This window comes from Thermobia domestica, chromosome 1, assembly GCF_964235325.1.
Source record: "Thermobia domestica chromosome 1, izTheDome1.hap1.1, whole genome shotgun sequence".
Lineage (NCBI taxonomy): Eukaryota > Metazoa > Arthropoda > Insecta > Zygentoma > Lepismatidae > Thermobia > Thermobia domestica.
The window spans coordinates 204,206,012-204,229,999 of NC_137454.1; the positions used below are offsets into that span (position 1 = coordinate 204,206,012).

Below are 23,988 nucleotides of genomic sequence, written 5' to 3' on the forward strand. Positions count from 1 at the left end.
TGACAGTCGTTCATTCTTACAGCTTTCTGATTATGGGTTCTAAATGTACTGTCGCCGTTCTAAAGTTACTAAATTTTAATTTAAAAATTTACTAAACGTATAGATTAAAAAATTTGTGAATATAAATATCTTCGTAATTTTTGATACTAAACTGTTAATCAAAATTTGTCAGTTGTTTTGTTAAAATTTATGTTTATACCTTTCTATAACTCACGTTTTAGCTTTGTATAGCTTCTTATTCAGATAAATACCATCTGAACAAAGTACTACATTAGAAACAAGTATAAGTAAAAATCTTGGTATTCACCGCATACCAAATGTTCGTCTAAGTACTACTTTCGGAAATTATTATTTCTATCCTTATCTTAGCAGTTCGAAAAAGAAAATTTAAAAATGAGCAAGAAGAAACATGTGTATAACTTTCCGTTGATGAAAAGTGGTTTAGTTCGTACTTTTTTTTTCTGTTTTAACTTGGCTCTTTACCCATCCATATTTGTTATATACCGATATAAAAGACTACATTCTTCTTAGTTTTATTTATGTGATCATAGTGTCATTCCTTCTTCTGTTAAGAAGAGCAGTATCAGTGTTCAAAGAAAGATCCAGTGAACGCACAGTATATCATATGATTCATAAATCTCTCTGCATTTAACACTTCAACTTCCGGCAAATTTCTACATCTGTAACTGTATATCGATTTTTACCTCTGTGTTTAGAAAGGCTATCTTTACAAAGACACTAATGTGTGCGTGAGGAGAATTGCGTGCCACTATGAAATTTAGAGCTACATGTATGTAGGAGGCAGTTCGCTACCAGAAGAGCCACCCCTGTCGAATTGGTCTCAATGGATAGAAAGACGAAGAGTGTCCTGGAAGAAGGGAACAATTTTTCTAGCAGTCAAGTTAGCGGAAATTATAGTGATTGGTGGGTAAACAGTAACATTAGACCCACGCGTGGTCAGCGTGTACTTACGTGAAGTTTGTACAGTACATACAGGCATGTATGATTCGACACTTGACTCGATCTGTGTGCAAATTCAGTCACCAGAACTGGAGTTGAACCTATGTTAACTACAAACAGGGGAAAAAATAGTGTAAACATCTCGTAAAATAAAGTCAGATTTTCATTACGCTTGGCCACACACAAACATTGCTTTTCTTTCTTTCTTTCTTTTTCTTTTTTCTTTTTTTTTTCAGACAGCAGAGTCTGTGAACTAGTGGTAAGAAGTACTGCGGTTGTGAACGTTGTGCTGATATTGTGAGTGGACGACGAAAACAGCAAATTTATTCCATATAACACGAGGCATAGTATCATATATGTTGACAGCATAAACAATGCACATAAGACAGGGTATTGTACACACAATAGTGGCAGAAGAAATAAGCTGCCAAATGGGGATCAACAGCATTATAGCGAATAGTGACGTCATACAAGAAAACATTACAAGTAACAGCAGAAGTGAACGGACACCAAAATACTCAAATGTCAACCAAAACAGTGAGATGGAACTTCATAAAATGGGTATGCAGGGAACATTGCCATTGCCAAGCCACTAGTGGCAGAATACAATGTTCAAAGGTAATGTGCATGATGCATCAGCTACAAAACCTGTATCTCCAGGAAAGGAAATGCGTCATTTAGTCGGATGAGTCAACCTTTACCCTCTTTCCCACCACTGGACGCGAATGATGTGGACTATCTTCACGTAACTGCCAAGTATAATGGCGGCTATATTATGGTCTGGGGCGCCATATTATGGTATTTGGCAGTCCTTTATGCTACATTGCCCGTCCGAGTCATAGCAGAAGCGTATCACGCATGGCACTGTTCAAAAGTGGTTTGCAGAACATGTTGACGAGGTTCAACATTTGAAATAGGTTCAGGTTCCATTACCTAAAATTCAAGACTTGTATATAGTGTCGGACTGGAGCTGTCAAGAGCTAGGCGGAGATGGTAACTTAGAGGGGAGCCTCATGCACAAATTTATGTAAACATTTTGACTTTTAAAATGACTTTTTAATTTGTTCACAGCATTAAGCATACACAGTTATACACAAAACGACTAGGACGAAATACCGCAAATATTGCATAGCACAGATTAATATTATAATTACAGTTAACAAAAATGTAAATGTAGGATGGACAAATTAGCAGTAGTCTACCTATTCCAATACAAACAGAAGGAAAAAATATCATTAAGTACAATTGTATGACTATATTAAATTTCACAGCATGAGTAATCGTTTAAGACCTCTTGAGCTTTCTGCTATTTCGCTTTCAATAACATCGTAATCTACAGGAAAATTCTGGATGTATTCAGTATTAAGGAGCATTAAATTTTCCAGTCGACTTTGCCCTAAAAGTTATCAGTTTTGATTTAATGATCTTCAACTTAGAAAATAAACATTCCCAAGTTACCGGGTTAGTTGGAAGAGCCACATCATATTTGTACACACAATATAAATTGCTATAACTGCTTTCATACATAGCTCATACAAGAATGTTAACACAGTGTATACAACCTGGTTTTGTTTTCACACCATTCGTCTTCATTTCCAGAATCAGCTGGGCACTGAACCACATCGAAGTCACTTGCAAAAGTATCCTTCAGATTCTTCAAGTAATCTTTCTAATCTTTGCAAATTGTTTGAGTTCGCATGACAGGGTTTCTTTACGGCGTATGGCGAGTAGGGCGTAGCAAGGCGTGTATTTTCTGCTAATGTTTTCAGGACTCCATCTGTTAATCCATTGTTTTTTATTTTTTCAAATCTCTTTGGGTCCGAACAGGCAGAATGTTCACTTGGAATAAACCTCTTCTCGACACTTGTAAGAGCGGTATCACAAATTCTGTAGGTTTCTACTTGGAACTTCTTCCACTGGCCTTCTTGCAGAGACGAGTCCTCATCAGAGCAGTTTTCAACAAAAAGCGCTTTTTACGTCTAATCCTTTTCGTTGCAAAATCAGCATCCAACCTGAGATGAAGTTCATTTTTATCCCATCCTCTATTACGATTTTCCGAAAATATTTTAACGTTTCCATACAGGTGAGAAAATTTCTCTCTGAGTAACTTCAAACTTGTTGCTAGTGTTTGGACCATTTCCCACGACGTTAAGTAATCCATCTTTGGGGACAGTGGATAATACGAAGTTAGTGTTTTAAGCCCTACATAGCTCTGTGTAAAGTGCTTCTGTCGTTAGTGTTTCGAAAATTAACCATTTGTCTCGTAAACTTCTAGTTCTGCCTGCTTTGCTGTTTGCACCACATGTGCACTGCATATAATATTTTAAATTAGAATATAAATAAATATTGGGTTATTGAGCCTTCAATATAAAATCCAAATATCCTGTCGCTCTAGGAAAACTTTAAACGTTAAATGAACGTACATAACGTTTTCGTTCTTACAATTCAGACGATACACTGATCTAATCAAAAGAGCGATTGTTAACTTTTAACCAAAATAAACTTATAATTTCATAACTATTGAAAATTCAGCCAGATGGAATGTGAAGATGCCTTTTAGATATGTTAAACGTAATTTACGCATAATTTGGATATTAAAATTGAAGTAAATTTTATCAAAAAAGTATTTCCATTTTTACCTAAACATCTATCTATGACTACTAAAGTCAAATTACATTAATAAATAACACTATAAACAATAGCACACAATATTCTTGCCTTAATTAGCATCTACTTTTCTGCCTGAGAACACGCTGACGCAGCTTACGTTGAGTCTCGACACTAATACCAGTGACGAAGCGTACTATGAGGCTGAGGCCGGGCCTACCCTGTTTTCTACCGTATATTTTCTTTATAATTTCTTTCTTATAAATAAAATCGAGACTTCAACATTTTGTTTTTTTCGGTAGCAAAATTGTAGATTGGGAACACTTGCAGACCCTTTCCTCTGAGCCTCACCAGCCCGCTAAACAGGTTTACGGGTTATGCTGCTCAAGGAGCGAAGCTATTATTGCTGCGGATTGCACGCATTCTTGGGAAGGTGCAAAGGCTCGCCTCTGTGAGTTTAGTTTTAACGTTGAAGGCATCTTTCAATGCTAATATGTTATAAAATGATTACCTTAACACAGAGTAAGAAGTTTCTGTGTATTTTGTTTCTATTAGTGATAACTTGTTTAAGGTAGGTATGCAATCTCAGGAGTTATTCAGAGTAGCTGTTTTTTTTTTACTACATGGGTACTGGTCTATAGAATATAAGTCTGATATATTAAACATACCAAACGCTACCATACATTATAAAATAATGATATTTATGTGTAATTTTAATTGTTTTCCACTTCATAGAATCAGTGGCGTATTTACGATTTTGTTTCTGGGGGCTTGGCTGACTTTATTTCTGGAAATGTGAAAATTCTGCAATATACAGAAAACAATTTCGGTGAGTGCTTAAGCCCGAAAGTCATTCCTTAAATATACCACTGCATAGAATACAATATTAAATATCTTGAGTTGATTCAAATGAAATTTCTTAGAATTTTGACTATAATCGTAAACATTTTATGATACATTAAAAGTTATTTGTGTTATTAGTTTATCGGACCTACCTTACTTGTGGGATTACGCTTCGCCACTGGCTATAACATTACAAAGTCAAATAACGCAACGAGAGAATGAGCCATACAGCAGCCACAAGGCTATTTGTGGTAATATTAGATCAGAACGAGTTGTTACATATCACCTAGGATATATGGCAGTGCTGGCTCTCGCAACGAGGAGGGCACGGTAACTTGACAGCTTATAGCCTTTAAATAATCTACACAAACCGGCAATAGCTCTGTTATGATATTTACTATAAAGACAATAATGGAAATTTTAACTAAAATTGTCTTGAGTTCAATACAACTAAGCCTATTTTATTGCGACAAAGGGGCGCCATAAGAGGGTGGGCGCAGGCGGAGATCTTCGCCTCACCACCCTGTCCAGTCCGACAATGCTTGTATAGATTTCTTTCTAACAGAAGTCAAGCAGTACTGCATACTAAGGATGGTCCAACATTGTATTAGTACAAGTAGTTTCTACTTCTAGAAGTATTTCAACTAATGTATCTACTATCTATAATGTTTATAAAGTCGTTTCAGTTTATTAGAAAACTCAAAGAATTATATACATTACGGATTTAAAGATTACTTTTAACTATGTATTTCACACTGTGTATATTGTAGTAGACAACCACTTTACCATTTTGTACGATGGGTGGTTACGTTGCACGTACTGGACACAAAAGTACAGGGCGCATGTCCACTAAATAAATAAATAAATAAATAAATAAATAAATAAATAAATAAATAAATAAGAAAATGACAGAAAAAAGGAATTTATTGTGATTGATATACAAGTACATACCATAGCTATTTTTCGACGTAGTCACTATGAACCTCCAGACTTCTCTGGTAGCCGGTACAGTCCGCAGCAAAAGACCTGCAACATAAGCATGTAAGTTTATTGTGAAACGACGAAGTCTTTTGCTTCAAAATAAGTGTGCACGGGAGGATGCTAAGGTTTCTCCTGGCGTGATTCGTGCCACTTAGACGTTATCTTGATTCCCTGCGCTGTTAGGCGTGGTTTCACAATAAACTTACATGCTCATGTTGCAGGTTTTTTGCTGCGAACTGTACAAGCTTTAGTAAATTCGTCTGTAGATATCTGCCGTCTGAGAATGCAGCCAGTGCAGAACTGATATTTTGAGCACTTCATTGTCGTTGAAATACTTGGATGCAAGCCACTTTCTCAGGTAAGAAAAAGAAAGTAACTGCTGGGGGCAAAGTGTGGACTGTAAGGGGGTAATTAAATAGTTCCCATCGAAATCTCTGAATTATCTAAACAGCATAAGACGAGTGTAGCATGCTTCTCCTCCGATTTTGGATGGCACGTCGCAGATTATTCAGTGTTTGGAATCCACAAGAATCACACTCTTTTGGTCCCAAAACACGGAGGCCATGATTCTGTGATGAACTGATGCCATGAACTGATAATGTCTATTCAAATTCCTTCGCTTTAGGAGAACCAGAGTTCCACCATTGCATTGACTGCTGCTTCCGTTCCCCACGAATACGGTATCTAGGTTTCATCTTCCGTCACTACATAGAAAAGAGGTCGTCCTCATCCTACCCTCAGCAGACCAATCAATTACGTGCAGCTGTCGTTCTTTGTTCTTTGTGAGCATTTATCCGCTTTTTTGGCACCCATTTCGCACACAACCTGTGATACAACTTGTCAGTCACAATTCGATGCACTGTTTACGCAGACACTTGTGGAAACTCTTTGACGAGTTCAATTATTGTGAACCAACGACTGGATCGCACTTTCTCTTTAACGCGTTCCACCAAATCGTCCGTCTGAACACTAAGTCTTTCGGTACGCTAATCGTCATGAACGTTTGAACGCCCTTTCCGAAATTTTCTGAACCATTGCCTGACTTTCTCTTCACTCATTACTGTCGGTCCGTAAATGGCACACAATTCCCGCTGGATGTCAGCTACATTCTGTCCTTTGACGTTCAGAATGACAGATCTCAGATAACACTTGGCGGGGTTTTGTATTACAGCAGCCATTTCACTTTACTGCTACTCACACATACGCAACTCCATTCAGATGATTCTATTTCTGTCACAAACACAGAATACTAGGCCATGTTCCTGCGCATGCTTACCTTCATCAGTGATGACAACTCTGCGTAAAAATTATCGGTCTTTTTTTGACATCTCGAATATCACTTTTGTGCTTTGTTTGTTGAATTTTAGTGTCCCGTCTCAGCATCAAGGCTATGTGAGACGTGCGTTCATTTTTTTATGCTCTCACATTGGGAATCAAAGTCGAGATCACATGCACCAAAGGCGAACGCGGTAGCCACTAGACTAATGCGGAGAGCGTATTGACTTTTAAAGCTGGTAATTATTAAGTCACGACACCAAAACTTTTTAAGAGTACACAATTGGAGAAATGAAAAAAATGCAAGTATGAAGTTTTAAAAAGCCCAAGCTACATTGAGTTTTTAAAACTTAAATCCAGGTGTTTATTTAGCACCGATGAAATGGCAATTCCGAACACTGAAAATTATATAAAGAAAAGAATGCAACAAGATGTAATCAAACCTGGAACCAAACAGTTGAAATAATTCAAGTGGTTTCAAACGTGCGTCCTTTGCGGAGTATTACAGAATATACCTAATTAGTACCAGACAGTACAGTTTCAAAATGCAAAGGAGTTCCCACCCTCCTCCTTTTTAACGCCCCAGGATTATGCAGCGAGGCTAAGAGAGATGGTGATGATGAAATGGATGATAAAGGTGGAATGATGGAAGTGGGAAGAAACGGAAGAACTTCAAGACATACCCATGCACACGGTATTTGTCCATCACAAAGCCCCATTGGCGGGAGCTGGGATCAAACCAGGGATTTCAAGCGCCAAAATGAGAACCCTACTACTGAGCTACCGCGTCTCCTGTCTTTCATTATGTTACTGCGTGGCTCAGTAGTAGAGCGTTAACTTCTGGTGCATGGGGTCCTTGGTTCGATCCCAGCTCGCGCCAAGTGAACTTTGTAGTGAGCAAACGCCGTGTGCATGGGTGTTCTCGGGGTTCTCCCGTTTTCTCCCACTTTCTTCATTCCACCATTTCATTCATTTCTCATCATCACCGTCTCCTTTAACCTAGTCGGCATAACCATGGAACATAAAACTTTGAACGATTTAATTTCATTTCATTTCTTTCATTATGTTAGTTTAACAATGAATGAAAAATAGTTAAATTATTCACAAATCAATATGAAATACCTTACTCAAACTCTCACGATATAAATTACTATTTATATGTGAAAAAGGTTTTTAAAAGTGAATTAAAGTGAATTTATAAAATTCACACTGTACTAATAGCTGTCGTTGAAATTTTAAACTAATCTATTATGTCGAACGTTCATCGATGAAAATCTTCGAAAACACATTTCTTGCAGAAATACGTCGAATATAGTACAAGTCAGGACAAAAGAAAATTATGATTAAGGAACGGTGCAAGACGCTTCATGGTGTTACTGCAACAAAATGGCTTTAAATGTGATTAAAGAAAGAAAAACTGAATTCGAACTTAACTATATTAATTAAAGTTTTCGTCAATCTCTTATAATACCATGCAAAAATAGTGACTGGATTAACTATCTTTTAGAAACTAACTATTACTACGTAATGCACAAAATATCACAGAAAAAGACTTATACAACAGACAATAACAATACTGAGCGACCGACTGAACTACTTATGGATGGCATTTGTGTTGCATATTATATGGCAAAAATAGCAAATACAAGACCTGTCAAAAAAGAAACTTGAACTTTTATTTTGCATCAATTATGCCTACTTTTGAACTGCTGTACATCAAATATTTATAATTTAATTGAAAAAAGTGCGGCTTATCACATTAATGCCCCATTAGATCGCCTTTCACCTAACAGCTCTATTGTGACGTGATATGAAAGTTGTGAATCATAGCAAGTGGTATATTACATCATTTCGCGTGCAGTATATCACTCAATTGCGTAAGAGACGATGAAGGCGGAAAACTGTGCCGGATTTATGTCTTTAAAACGGAACACAAACGTTCAATTGTGTTCAGCTCTAGAGAATGGGTGGGTCAGGGGAGGTGTTCACTTCAATCCGATGCTCTCATCATGAAATGAAATGAAGTTTTACGTCCCACGGCTATGCCGGTTAGGCTAAAGGAGACGGTGATGATGAGAGATGAGTGAAATGGTGGAATGAAGAAAGTGGGAGGAAACGGGAGAACCCCGAGAAAACCCACGAGCACGGTGTTTGTCCACTACAAAGTCCACACGGCGCGAGCTGGGATCGAACCAGGGACCCCAAGCACCGGAGGTAAACGCTCTACCACTGAGCCACCGCGCCCCCCTGCTCTCATCATGAAATATGACCTTATTGTTCGGAAACAACATTTGGATCGTAGGATGTAAATGGACTCCTAAAGTGGCGACATAATCACTGACGCGACCGGTAAGTGTCAACGTAGACCCACCGAAACACCAGGCTATTGCGATCCGCAGGTCTCATAGTTAGGCGGATATACTGCGGATCATGCACTTTTTTGGGTGTCCCATCACATATAAACACGATCCATGATTTCAAATAAGATGAACAATGGCTCGAGTCGATGGGACTTGTTACTCAGGGTCTTCTTCAACAACTTTCCTCTTCCTCGATGTAGTTTTGTAGTCCGTCACCACCTTGGATTACATCTTCGCGACACATCCAACATACTAGTCACTTTCGTCACGCTCGAACCAAATAGGCGAGCTCCAACAATTCGCCATCTTTGGAAGTCAGAGAGGTTGCCAATTTTACACTACCACTGTCTGCTCAGTTCACTGCGCACTGCCGTTCTACCGCTCCTCATGTAGCACAGAGTTTGCCCTAACACACCATCAGTCCGGCGCAGCAGTCACCATCTGCTCGTTGCTAATCCAGACATCTGAAGTGTTTCGAACTCCAGGTCTTTGCATTAAATTGATGAGGATCTGAACTTCTCTCAGTTCCATATCCTTCTAGAAGACTATTTCAAGTTCAATTTCTGGAGAGATTTTTTAGTGTTATTTACTTGGATTTTCAGTATCGCTTAAAAATTTGGCAAGCTTTAAGGGATAAGTAAACAAGAAGGAATCAGCAGAGGCCTAATTTGATAAGAAAGAGTTGAGTAGGCAGAGGTTTAACGTAACTAGTCACCTAGTGTTTCGCCAGAAATTTACAGAAAGCAGCGACACGTAGCTATGTGCGTTATCATGACACATATCCAAACTTTACTTTTCCATCCTTCCAGACTTCAGCAAACTTTCTCTCCTAAATACATCATAGGATACAACTAGAAATCCCATTGAATGCACGAGAATGAACGCAAAACAAATCTCATACGCGTGTGCTGTGACCATGAATTTTTAACTTATGATTTACCTGTTTTCATATTGTACCCATTCATTCATAATTCTCAATTCTTATTCTGTTAAGGAAGTTCAGGGTTACGATTTCAAAGGTTTAAAAACCGACAAAATGTGTCATTTGTTTTTCTTCCAACTTCACTGTCGTTAAAGTATTCAAGTGATTCTACTGCGTAATGATTGATGTAGTATGCGATGTTCAGTTTCTTTTTAAAAGGCTTTGTACCTGCATACACATAACATGCTTTACTTACTTTGACACTGAACAAATAAAGGTAATCCGAGGAGTAGCTCACAAGAAGCTCTTCTCCTTCAGGGCTAAAGCTTAGTGACGTTATTCTGTAAGACCGACCCTCAAAATCGGGAACAGTGAATGAACACAGAGGCTTAAGAGCACCAGTATGGGGTATTCCACCTTTAATAAAACAATAATAATAATTAATAGCATATGTAGCTACGGTTTAAGTTAACTTTATTATTCCTACTAAACTGTTACTTACAAAACTATTAGAATTTATTTAGATGTTATAATTGCAGCAGATATTCAATCAGATTAAACAACAAAGAGGTAAAAAGACTTTACCTTGCATCAGGAAGGAAAAAACTTTTCCTTTCGTTTTCGTTATTCTCTAGCAACATTTTCCATGTCATCAACTGCACAGCTAAACTGATAATATGGAGATGAATTCCTTCCTTTGCGTCGAGTCCCTTTCCTTCAAAGGAATAGATATATTTAATCTTCACTTCAAAAACTGTGTACACGTGGCCGCCTGTAAAACATACATTATGAGATGGAGAGGTGTTTCATTTTTTGGAGGCTGAGTTGTATTTTTCAGGTATTCGTAATATAGTTGGTGCACTTGTTGTTAAGCCATAAATGTGTGTTGTAATGTAAGATAAAATAAACAGAAACACTCGATACTGACACTAATCCAATTCTAAAATTCCGAACAACTCAAAGCGATCTGCACTGTCAAGTGCACCGAATATTTTACGAATACGTGAAATACATTACTCAGCTTTCAAGAAAGTAAAATTTCTCTCCATGTTTTAACGTATTTTTTTCAAGAGGTCACGTTTAAGTAATTTTTGAAGTAAGGATTAAATTTATGTATCTCTCTTAAGAAAAGAGACTTCAAGGAAAGGAAGAAGCACATTTAAATTTAACTATCTAGCAGCGCAGTTGGTGACATTACAGAGGTTGTCAGAGCGTAACGAAAGCGTATCGAAAATCGATTCCATTATGCTGAGAACTATCTGTATAGTTAATAATTATACAAAAATAATTTTACATTCGAAGCAAAATAAATAAATTACCCTTTATACGAATTAACGTTTTCAAGTTTCTGTATATATGAGAAGCTCTAGTAAATACACGGTGTGTCTTTTACAGGTTGTACGTAAACATATGCAACACTAACCATAGTCACATTTACAAATATTGCAGTTTCTACTTATCGTAAGAACGCAATCTAGAGACTCGCGTAAAATTACGTAACTCAGTGGGGTAACATCTTTTGTCTCTGTGGAAACACTACTATAAATATTTAAATCGTCTTATTTTACCTATAAACTAAAGAAAACTATATTTTGCAAGATTGTTACATATTGAAATACTCTTAAACATATATAGAGATATTGACGTCAGTTCAACAAACTGTCATTCTCTCTCTCCTTGCATACTGTTAACTGACTTGTATTAGTGCTGACCCATCAATTTGATGAGAAGGTGTAACAGAGCTTTATCGCTATGTAAAAAGGGAAACATACTAACTGAGAGAATAATTTTAAGACATCCACAGCAAGAAATAAATCTGAAATATCTATGTATGGAATTTCTTTATGTCAAGGGATTTCTACAAAAACAAGTATGTTAAGTACCCACCTGACGCTTTTGTTCCTAACATCCTCCTATCAAACATTCGTACTGTACTATCTGAACATCCAATAGCCAAATGATACGGAACTGCTGGATTTACTGATAAAGCTGTTACAGCTCTTTGACACGATATCATTATATCCTGAAATAATTAGAAATATAAGTTTTAATTTATATTTCTATTGGTATAGATATACGTTCACGTGATTTATCTAACCATCTCTCTCTTACTTTTGGTTCCTGTAGAATCCTTGTGCTACCTAGCTTCTAGATTTGACCTCTTCCCTGGAGTTCGGAACTATGCTTATAGTGGATAAAAATAGGAGAAAAAGTAGTAATAAAAATATCAAAAAAATAAAAGCAACCAACTCATCAGGACAGAGCAGTGCAACAGTATCTCCTCCTGTATGGTTATAGATGTGCCGTTCAAACGACGGAATGGCTATGCTGAAACAGAATGGTCAAGGCGGTATTTCTTTTGTCAGTTAGCCCTAGAAATGCCATTAAGGGCGGGGTTAGCAGTTTTGCCCGGGCGGTGAAGTTTTCAATTTTTTGCAGAATTAAGGGCTTGCTAAAAGCTCTTGATTTGTTTGAATATAATGTTCATTTTTGTTAAGTTTTATAACATATCATCTGATTTATTTTTATAAAATATAATTTATTTACTGTGAGCAGATTTGATTATCCGTTTCTACTAGGTGTACTAATCTCTGTTTTCGTCAAAATTTCTTTTTATTCTAAAATCTACATTGTCTTTTTAAAAACATGTTACTGCTGTCTCTTACCTAAACACTGAAGCTTACAGAAGAGCGTGATAAATTTTATTCTAAATGAGGACGTAATACATACACATCCAAGGAAAAAGCGAAGTTCAGATTGCAACACAATACATGCCTGTTTTATTAATGTAAACAATATCACATATGAAACCATTTACGATACATGTAGTGTAGAATTACTTCAAAGGTTTCTGTTATTAATTTAGTTTAAAATGTTAACTTAAATTCAATAGATATAGCGTAACAATCATTAAAAAACAAAAATCGCTGGCAAATCTGATCCTCTTTGCTTCTAGGCGTAGACGATATGTGCTGTTAATTTTAGGGTTAGTATTTTTAATCGTGACTAATACAAAATGTTATCTTTTAATCACTGTTTTCCCTTTGATTATAATTAAACTCTGTCTATGTTTAAATATAGTTTTCTAAAGGGAACAAAGATATTTTCAGAAACTATAATTAACAAAAAGAAAATAAGATTGCTCTCACCTCTGATAAGTTCCACATTACACACAATGAACTTTCAGTCTATATATTTCGAATATACACCTACTCATCAGAACAAGAAAAGTTGTTTAAATATCACAAAGGTTAAATTATTAAGGAACCCTTCTGATTAACGCATTCATTATTAAGAGATGAAGATTTACAGTTTTTCCAGTTTTGTCATTAAACTCTTTTGCTTAGTCTTGATGACAAATGCAGAGTATATGCAGCGTATATAAACTGAAAGCACATTGCATCCGATTAGAAAAGATCAGAAGAATAATCTTATTTTCTCGTCTGTAATAGCTAAATTTCCTGTGCTCAAATTACAAAGATTTCAAAGTTAGTCTCCGAGTTTCATTTTTGAATCCAAATTAAACTCCTTGGTCTGGGAAATTATGTTGTATTTCTATTAAAATGTTTCAATAGATCTGAAACCAGATGTTTTGTTTTAGCATCTCTAAGATGTTCTTGAATAAATTTAAATTTGTTTTGATCATGCCTATAGTCTTTATGATAATTTGTTTTGATCATGCTTATATAGCCTTTACGACAACAACTGTCTCGTAGACACTTCATTTAACATTTGTTTATGTTTTAATACCTCTTAAAATGGATGTTATTGGCTGATTTACATCAACCTGGAGAATGCAAATAATCCTACCCATTTATTTTCATTTATCTCTGTTTCAGATCTGTCGGTCCCCAAATTCCTTTTAACCGGATAAAACGGGGAATCCGTTTAAGTTGTCGATCTTCAATAATACTCTATCTCCGTTTTACAATTCTCTTCCCAAGTCTTGGAAGTTGTACAAAACTTTAGTAGAATAAGGCTACAAGTGCCGTAAAATAAGGCTACAACCCTGTAGGGAGACAAGCAATATTTTTCATGCGTAAGTTGCCTATAGTGGCTTTTACTGTCAGCCCTCAGCTTCCGTCTCGAGCGGCTGTTACTCATTGCTACGTGGAGTCTAGTGTGAGTAAGATATGTTTATAATGACTAAGCAAATTCTGAATCCCACCAAAGTGAAGTGCACCCCGACCCCGTTATACGTTTTTTCCAATTAAGTGCTCAGAAGTATTCGCACAGCACTTATTCCCATTCATGGAAACATTATAAATTGACAACATGTAACGAAATGGTAAGAATGACGATGAAGAGATCACGAATGAATTTGAAAAGTGGTTCCAGGAGCTGGCGCTAGAATTCTATGATAGTGGTATTATATAAACGCTTGTACCTCGACTTACCAAATGTTTCAGCAATGGCGGCAATTGCGTCAAAAAATAGCTCCTGCATCACTGAAGAAGTTGTAGCAGTTATTTTGTCAGATACACATTTTTTAAATGAATACTAGTTGTTTAACATTATTTTCCAGACACATCTCGTGTTCGATTTAATAAGTAATGAATGTGCTAAACCTATAGTGAATATACTGTATACCAACTGTGGGATTATGATAAAACTCTAGTGGTAAATTTTCATTTTGTCTGACATTAGTTTTCTTGTTTTTCATGCTTAACTGTGAATTTCACAATCAGATGGGTCACGTTCAGTTTTTCAACCAATAGCTTTAGTTTAAAATCATCTTATCTAAGAACAATCCGTCAACCAGAAAACCATGCCTATGATTTTACGCATATTTTATATATTTACTTATCAAATTTCCAGATACAGTCTACGAGCGCAATTTACATTAGAATAACGGTGAACAACAACAACAATGGGAAAGAAAGTGAAACGAAGTCGGTCTAGGGTTGTAACTAAAGATACAATTCAGGCAAGAACCTGGTGAAGTAAGAAAAATCCATGGAAAAGCTTCATTTAGGATTGACAGCCAACGGATTCTAACCACATGTCCATGCCAGCTCGGTTAATCGATGTAGAATGGATTTTGAACGAGATTAACTAGAAAAAAGGAAAATGGATTTCATATAGATAGTATCTTCTTCGATGAACAAATCTCGAGAAAAAAAAAGTGTTACTCAATAGTCTAACATGTCATTGTTCTAGTGACGTTTAAACTTGTAACGAATAGATGCGACGCTCTCAAAGATAGTTTGACTCGGAATATTTTATTTCAGAACTATTTCTGATATATTTGGTCTAGGAATTAATTCGTGCGGTTGGTATGCACACATTGAAGCTGTAGTACAAACACAAAATACATAAATACCTTAAGAAAAATATTGTCCATCGCTAGCCACCACTTTCGCCCATCTGTCAGGCAATGTACGGATTCCGTGGCGAAAGAAGTCCTCATCCTTGGAAGCGATCCAGTCAGAGACCCATGTTTCGATATCTTCTGAAGAAGTAAACCGCTGTCCAATCAAATCGTTGTTCATGCAATCGAACAAATAGTAGTCCGAAGGAGCAACGTCTGGTGAATACGGCGGGTGGGGTAAAACTTCCCATCCGACATTTTCTAAATAGGTTTTGACCGGTTTTGCGACATGTGGGCGAGCGTTATCATGTTGAACAATAAGTTTATCATGTCTGTTCACCAATTCTGGTCGTGGTCTGGCCAGAACTTGCTTCAAACGCATTAATTGTCGTCGATAACGTTCTCCATTCATAGTTTCACCCGGTTGCAGCAGCTCATAGTACACCACACCTTTCATATCCCACCATATGCACAGCATAACCTTTGCACAGTGAATATCTCGTTTTGGTTGTGATGGACCTGGTTCACCTGGTTTCACCCAGGCCTTTCTTCGTTTAGGGTTCTCGTAATGGATCCACTTCTCATCATCCGTAATAATTCGATGCAGAAACCCCTTTCTGCTCTGTCGTTGAAGCAGCAATTCGCAAATGGTTTTTCGTCTTTCAACGTCTCTGTCTTTCAATTCATGTGGAACCCAATGTGACATCTTTTGAATCATTCCCATGGCTTTCAAGCGTTTGGAGACTGTTGTTTGATCAACGCCTAATGCTGCTGCAAGTTGTTCCTGCGTTTGACACGAATCCTGCTCGAGCAATGCTGTCAATTCTTCGTCTTGAATTTTTTTTGGCTGTCCAGCTCGCTCTTGGTCTGCCAAGCCGAAATCACCACTTCTAAACCGTGCAAACCACTTCTGACACGTTCGCTCAGCTAGAGCATGGTCACCATACACTTCCACCAAAATACGATGACTTTCAGTCGCACTTTTCTGCATGTTAAAGTAATGCAGCAGGAAACCCCGCAAAAACACTTTATCAGGCACAAATTGCGCCATGTTCACTTAACTACAAACTGGTGTTGTTGACGCTTTAATCCACTGCCCTATACTACGAACGATACGCGATGACAGGGGTTTGCAACACATGTGTAAGATCGAAAGAGTTTGCTATTATAGTACTTAGCTAGGTTGTAAATGGGATGGCATTGTCCTGGTGCGATAATCTTCAACTTCGTGGATTCTTGGTAATCCATAAATAATAGATACACACAAAACCTAAATCTCAAGTGACCTGAAATAACAGAAATCATTAATGCTTCTGATGGGAGTAATTTAACTGGAAATTCTAGAAATATTTGCAACTTTTTTTAAGTTTATATACGCACTTCCTTACATATATGTTTTGCATTACTTACGCCCTTTAGATATTTTTCGGTTTCTTTGTTGGTTTTATTAACAGCAGTTGTAGCATTGTGAAGGCTGATCCTTAAATTTTAAAATGAGGTATTGATATAATTCCTTGATTTGTGGTTCTTGCGTAATGTAAAAGTAGTCAATAAAATATGCAATCACTACCACATATGTTTTTTTGCATTTTACGTCTTTCATTATTTTAATAAATGTCTCAATGCTAGCAATACAATATATCGGGGTGTTAACCGAAATGTATCTGTTTATATATATACGTATAACTAAGGATCTTCAATATATTCGTTTTCCCTAATGACCTTCTGCGAACACCTAAGATGACTTTCACCTTCCAACGAATTTCTCTTTGAAAATACACGGTCAAGTGGACAGGGAGCAGGAGAAAAGCTAAAGGAAGTTTCCTTTTGTATTTTTTAATTTCAACATAAGACAAGACAATAAAAGGACGCTGTGAGCAGAGGCAGGGAGCAGGCAACCCAGCCATGACCGTATATTCACTATTATTTTTGTGATGCAAAGACACAACTTAAGTTATTAATATTGACCTTAGTAAACAATGAAATATATATATAAGACAACAAAATAAGTACAAACATTTGACAAGAACATTTTTCGTGTTTTATAATGTATACATAGTCCTATAATGTATACATAATTATTTAGTACACTTGATGAAACGCACAGTCATGTATTTGTGGATATGGACTTAACTCTATGAACACAATACAACACTAACCTAGGTCCTCTGAATTAATATCGTATTACAATATCGACTTACAACAAATCTAAATAGCAGCTACAATATCTAAAGCTTCATTTGAACGATGGTTCAAAACTACGTCAAGACTCAAGCTCGTTGATTGGCTATGTTATCAGTAAGGCTACTTTACCCTCAGTTAAATAACGTAAAGTACACTAAAAGCAGATAAAATTCTAACTATTCTGTTTACTGGCAGGTAAGAAGTAATAACTTACACCACTTAACAGTAGTTTTACATTGACTGTAACACAAAGCTAAATAAATAAACTTTATCATAAAGAATACTTACACTAACTCACAGTCATAATCAATTCAATCTACGTTAATCATAATCAATTCAGTCTAGTTGCGTACTCACATTACAATGAATGTTAGGTAGGATTTAGAAACAACTGCCTCACTTCTAATTTCATTAAAAAGTAATTACATGGAAAATTACTGGCCTGTTATCGGAACGGAAATAGTTAAGTGAACATAATGAGAAATGATAATTGATCATCTCCATACAGGGCTACTATAAATAATACATCGGATTTCAAAACTCAGTATTTTCCAAAGTATCACACACACACAACAATGTTCGGCACATGAAAGGAAGCGGAAAATCTCTACCTTTTCGTCGTAACACCACGCTGCTTACTTGATTTTTTTTTTTTTTAACATATCACGGTTACGCTCCAAAGGTAAAGAAGACGGGGGGGATGATGATGATAATAGATGAAACGGTGTAGTCAAGAAAGTGAAACAAAAGGGGAGAACTCCGAAAAAACCTACGAATCGAAGTCTGTCTACCACAAAGCTCACATGGCGGGAGCTGGGATCGAACCAGGACGCCACGAATCAACGGTGAGCGCCCTACCACTGAGCAACCGCTTAATTAATTGATTTGTGTCACGGGCGAAGATATACAGAATCAGACTTACTGTTTAAAGTGGGATCTGAACTATTGTAATGTGTTTGATGCTCTTCCACCGGAAATCGACCCCCGGAACCCTGTGTGCCAAAGGCAAACGCACTAGTCAGTAGAACAGCGAGAAGACCGATAACACATCAGCTTCCAGCACAAGTAGAGTGCAGTTACAAAAATAAGAACAATACTAAACAAAACAGCAAAGTCAGAAGAGTATTCTATGGTGGTATCGGCAGTTTAAGGGAACTGGTTAACTATGTAAACGAAGAAAGATGGTTAAAAGTCTAGAGATGAAACAGTGTAAAAAAGAGAGGAAGTTTCATGAGCAGTCCATAAAAATCAACAGTTACGCAAGACGTGAACTTAGAATACGAATGGAAACATTCAAGATTTTACGAGGTAATTTCAAATGTTACCGTTTGCAGCTTCCGCATCAATTACAGCCAGAACATTAGGGAAGGAATTTTGCATCCGATGAAGAACTGCAGGACGAAGATATTTTATTACTAATGTGATATTCATTATGAAGCAATGTTCCATCCATCTGGAAGAGTTATCCGTCACATTGAGAGGGTGCAACGCACAGTACCTCATCATGGAAATGTACAGCTTGAACGAAATTCGCTGGAACTTAAATCCCTTCTGTGGAATTTCACAGACAAAGCGATTCATTAAGAAGGATGTGACGGGTAGCTGCTGCCTCGAAATATTGTGGTTGTCTCCACAATTGAATGCTGACTATAGAAATTTCGTTTCCAAAAACATGTATGTTCGTCACTAAACAATAAATTCCACCATCGTTCGGTTGAGCACTGGAAAAGAATATGCATGGCCATCCAGGACTTTTAACATTGTGTGACCTCTCCTTTTAGGAGTACGTTCAAGACCATGTTTAGAGACCTTCACTGTCAATAACGCTGTAGTAGATAATAGTGGGGTTGCGGAATATATTGACAACACAAACTATTTAGTTAAAAAGTACTTTTTAAATATTAAATTAATACTCAGAGAAATTTGTAGAGGTCAGAACGATCACTACTGCTCTGAGAATGTTATAAAGCGTATGGCCCAAACTCGACTGTCGCTTGAACGAACAATGTGAGTAATTATGGTGTGTTATTAGAAAAAAACTTCAACGTGGTTCCCTTCCATTTTTGTAAACTGTTTTTGTGATTTTCTAGGACAAAGGTCTCTTTACTTTTCTTTTTTTCTTAATCCCATTAGCTTAATTAGATACTTAAACTACAGGTAGGACACTAACTTCCTATAAAATGGGTCGACTTAGGAAACATGCATGACCAAATATACATAATCGGGTGTTCTAAAAATGGCGTCCATGGACCACACAACCTATGCTACAAGTCAAAATAAAGCTATATATATATATATATATATATATATATATATATATATATATATTTGTATATCTTTTAAGTCCTCGTCTGGACACAAAAATTGGACAATGTGGCAACGTCACAACTAAAGAACCACAGATTAGATCTACCAATCTATCAAATAGTTGAATCGATTCTTTCTAGATGGCAGCTAAAGTCGATATTGATTGACACTAGCATCAATTATTACTGTAGCATTCGATTCAACTGCTTGTTGTACTCGTAGAATAATGCTAATGACTCCAAGTTAATCTGTGAGGTTGCCACATTGTGAAAGTTTGATTCCCCAAAGCGGCTGAAGGAGGCCCCGGAGGGCATACCATTATATAACATTTTCGCTTTATTTTGGCCTGTAGAAAAGTGCTCTATGGTCCGTGGGCACCATTTTAGAACACGCGATATATACTCCTTACTCTCTGCATATATAAAGCATACTCCTTGAAACTAAAAAGAAAAAATTGGTGCATCTGTATTGAAGTTATGCGTGATCATACACACACTGAAATCGGTTAATTATGATACTAACACTATCAGCCATTGAGGGATTTCATGGTCTAGCTTCAATGACTATCATCAGATTCTAATGAAATTTATATAAAACCTCCACGAGAACAAACATATCTTTTAAAACAAAAAAATAAATCAACGAGATTGGAGCACTTATGTCGAAATTATGTGAAATCATACACACAATTATGGTATGAACATTTCAACTATTAAGAAGTATTATGGTCTATTTCCAAAGATATTATTAGATCTTCATGAAATTTAAGTGGCACCAAAGGGAAAGAATATTCTTTTAGATAAAATACAACCATTAAAATCGTGCACCAACTCGAAGGGTTACGCTTGAATATACGCACAACGTATTTTATATATATATATAAACGGATCGAATTGAGAAGAAAAAAAGCATGTATTTCATGTCAGAAGGCCTGGGACACTGTCTATATTAAGGGTCTAAAGATGCTGTAGCTCACCTGACCTCAGAGTTAAGAACTTAAGCACAAATCATGGCACAACATACTGTGATATAACTTAATGCATCTGTAATTCTTTATTCTACATTGTTGTGTTGCATGATCTCTAAATTCCAAATAACCTTATTATTTCAAAGTTCCCTTCATTGTCGAGAACCACTACTTTGTTTCACTGACATTAAAGGATTTTTCAATAATTTCCTATTATTAAAGAACTTTCCAATAATATCCCTGATTTTCAAGGTCTGTAGGAAACGTTGAAACATCATTGAGTCTGTTATACTTTGGAAAAAAACAGTTTGGAAATCCAATGAATTATTTATGGTGGCCAATACGTACTCCTTTCCAACAACTATATCTCAAATGACAGCTTAAATAATTATAATTATATTAGCCGTCAGAATGTATTACCTCTTTGCAATCTTGTTTGTTGCATTTATTTTTAATCCGTAAATCGAACCATCGCACAGTACCATCTTCACCACAACTAAGAAAAGTATTTGGATCGTCAGGAACAGTCATCACTTCATATGTAGTTCCTGAATGACAATTGAACTGGTTGTAAAACGTTTCTTCTTTTCTAGCTAAATCTGCAACAAGACAATTAAAAAAATACAGTAAATAAGTAATGATTATACATTTTCCATTTTTTTAAAAAATAGAATAACTACTTCAATACAAATACATACAGCTAATGAAAGTACTATACTAAAACTCAGAACGCGAGGATCAGGTCATTTTTGACCCATGTACATTTCTCGTAACGAACAAGGCTGTTTTCCGGAATAGTCACAACACCACAACAACTCTCATCATTTTACACAGCACAGTAGTTTACATAGACTAAAGTCATTCAATGCAAGCAAGTGAAAACCCGATGCACCTCCCAATCAAATCTGACTCTCTGTCTTCATTGTTTGATTGGGAAGAAGACAGCATTGAAAACCCACCATCTAAGTCTTTACTGACAGAAATAAGATAAACGAGGTCTTAATATTAAAAGTAAAATTAATAGGTACAGGATGCTTAAAAATGACCAAAAATGCACAAGTGTTAATTTCAAAAAGCGGCAATCTTTATCTACTATTTTACATGGTAAGTGACAGGATAACCACTAGTCTAGACAGTTACACGAAAAATGAGGGAAATAGTGTTAAATTATCTACGTTGTATTTTCATGATTTAACAGAATTTTATGCTGGAAGATTTGAACGGTTAGAGCTTAAATAGAGAAATTATCAGTTTACAGTGTTGCGATATTTTTAATTTTTATTATTTATTTAATTTATTTATCTTTTGTAATCTGTGAAGTTGTAAATTTTGGATGTAAAGAAACACACTTTTACCACCCGACACTCAAGGAAATTTTCAATATACTTACATATAAAATCACAAAGGTACAGAATTGAATAATCTCTTGCTGGTGAGAAATGTCTGAAGATAACGTGATGGCACATAGGTTGGAATCTTCGTCTCTGAGTGTGTTAGTGACGATACTTCAAATTGTTTTCAGTTTCATGAAGTCTATGGTGCGACTCTCTTTCGATCACCACCGGTGTCTTACTTAAAATATAAGTCTTTTGGGTGATAAGTGGCGTATATTCTGGAAAAAATCCATTTTACAAGAAATACAAATGTATCAAAAAGACCCGATCTTGGCGTTCCGAGAGTTAAAAGAGAATATTGAACATACCTGTATATAATATTATGCCATCTCCCGAGCAAGATATTATCCTATAATCTCCACTGTGAGGTAAAAATTTAGCACTGAATATATTTGCACGGTGACTTGTTTTGTGGTCGGTCAAAACCTACAAGAAATAACCAAATTGTATTGATACTCTTCTATTTACACATATCACAGAAGTAAGTTTCTATTTCATAGTATTTAGTGCTGAAAGAAAACCTAGTGATCACAATCTGGAACTTTTTTACACATGCACAGAAACCAACAAAGTAAGATTATCAATAATCAGTGCAAAATTTAACTATATAAATCTTATAGCCATAAAGAACAGTTTAAGACTTCACCAGAAAATGATGTCGTAAAACTACATGCTTTACGGAAAATTTTAATATGTCAATGGAAAATAGATTTCTACTATTGAAAATTGTAGCTTACAGCAAAATGTACCTAAATAAAACCACATTATGCTACAAAAATGTACAACGTGTAGTTACTTCTGTTTTTGTGATATGGCCCTCTTTGCTGATGTAGTGTTAGCATGTATGCCTTTGGTACATATGGTCCCGTGTTGGATTACGGTGGAAAGCACAAAAATTTAATTTCATAATAATTCACTTTCATTAACAATCTGTCTCCTTAACCCTACAGGGTATAACAGTGGGACGTTAAAACTAATTATTATTATATTTATTATTTATTTATGTGACACACTGCATTTAAAAATCACTAATCACTTTTAAGCTTTACCTTACGGAAAATTATTATCGTTGTTCTTAGTGAATACGTTTGCAGTTTTTGTTTCAATTAATTTTACATACAGTATATATCGAATCTGAGTGAATATGGTATCAAATCAATACAAAATGTGAATTTAATTTCTATATACAGGAGGCGTCAAATATGAATAGGAATATTTGTGCTACACATTATTTGTTGATCGCAATGAAATGATTTAAACACTATTTTCTATGTAGTCTTCTGTACTGCATAAATGCTGAGGAAGCTTCTTAATCGCAGAAGAGGAAAGGTTTTTCGCTGTATGTTAACACATTCTTATACACTCTCACTTTACTCCCAAAAGTTATGTGGCTGTTACTAATCTTCTTTCTCTGTGCAGGCTTAGAAACACTTTACACCCACCTTGCTTTACAATGTTTACACTCTCAACACTGCTTGCCTTTCTTAGTTGAAGTTACTTATTATTTGCCACCTTTCCTGAATTATTTCACCAATCACATACTCTAGACCAGTGGTTTCCAACCTTGTTTAACTGGCACTCCCAATCTCGAACTCTGTATACTTCACACCCTCTTTTTTTGTCGCTCATTTGTCTGACCCCTTTTGTGCAGGGGTGGCTTTAGAATTTTAATTTGGGTAGGTCCGCTCCCTCGCTTATGGATACATATACACTTTTCATTGATTACTGACAGTAGGAAATTATTTTTACAGTAGCGGTTGAAGCTATTTGTTAAATAATTATCTACCATTAATGTAAATAATGGAAAATATATTTACTCTTTGTTGTATCTCTTAGCGTTTATATATTTTTCAAAATTTTTGGGTAGGCTCGGCCTA

General features: G+C 36.1%; 1 protein-coding gene across 2 annotated transcripts in view; it reads right to left on the reverse strand.

Annotated features, from left to right (window-relative positions):
• LOC145693092 (DDB1- and CUL4-associated factor 6-like) overlaps positions 1-23,988 on the reverse strand; it is an 89,103-nt gene that overhangs the window by 45,534 nt on the left and 19,581 nt on the right. For both annotated transcript variants that reach the window (XM_081768784.1, XM_081768793.1), the window contains exons 3-6: positions 22,420-22,537; positions 21,138-21,316; positions 11,836-11,971; positions 10,205-10,365 (exon numbers count right to left, since the gene is read on the reverse strand). In XM_081768784.1, the coding sequence (XP_081624910.1) occupies positions 10,205-10,365; positions 11,836-11,971; positions 21,138-21,316; positions 22,420-22,537 (594 nt within the window). The remainder of the gene's footprint in view (positions 1-10,204; positions 10,366-11,835; positions 11,972-21,137; positions 21,317-22,419; positions 22,538-23,988) is intronic.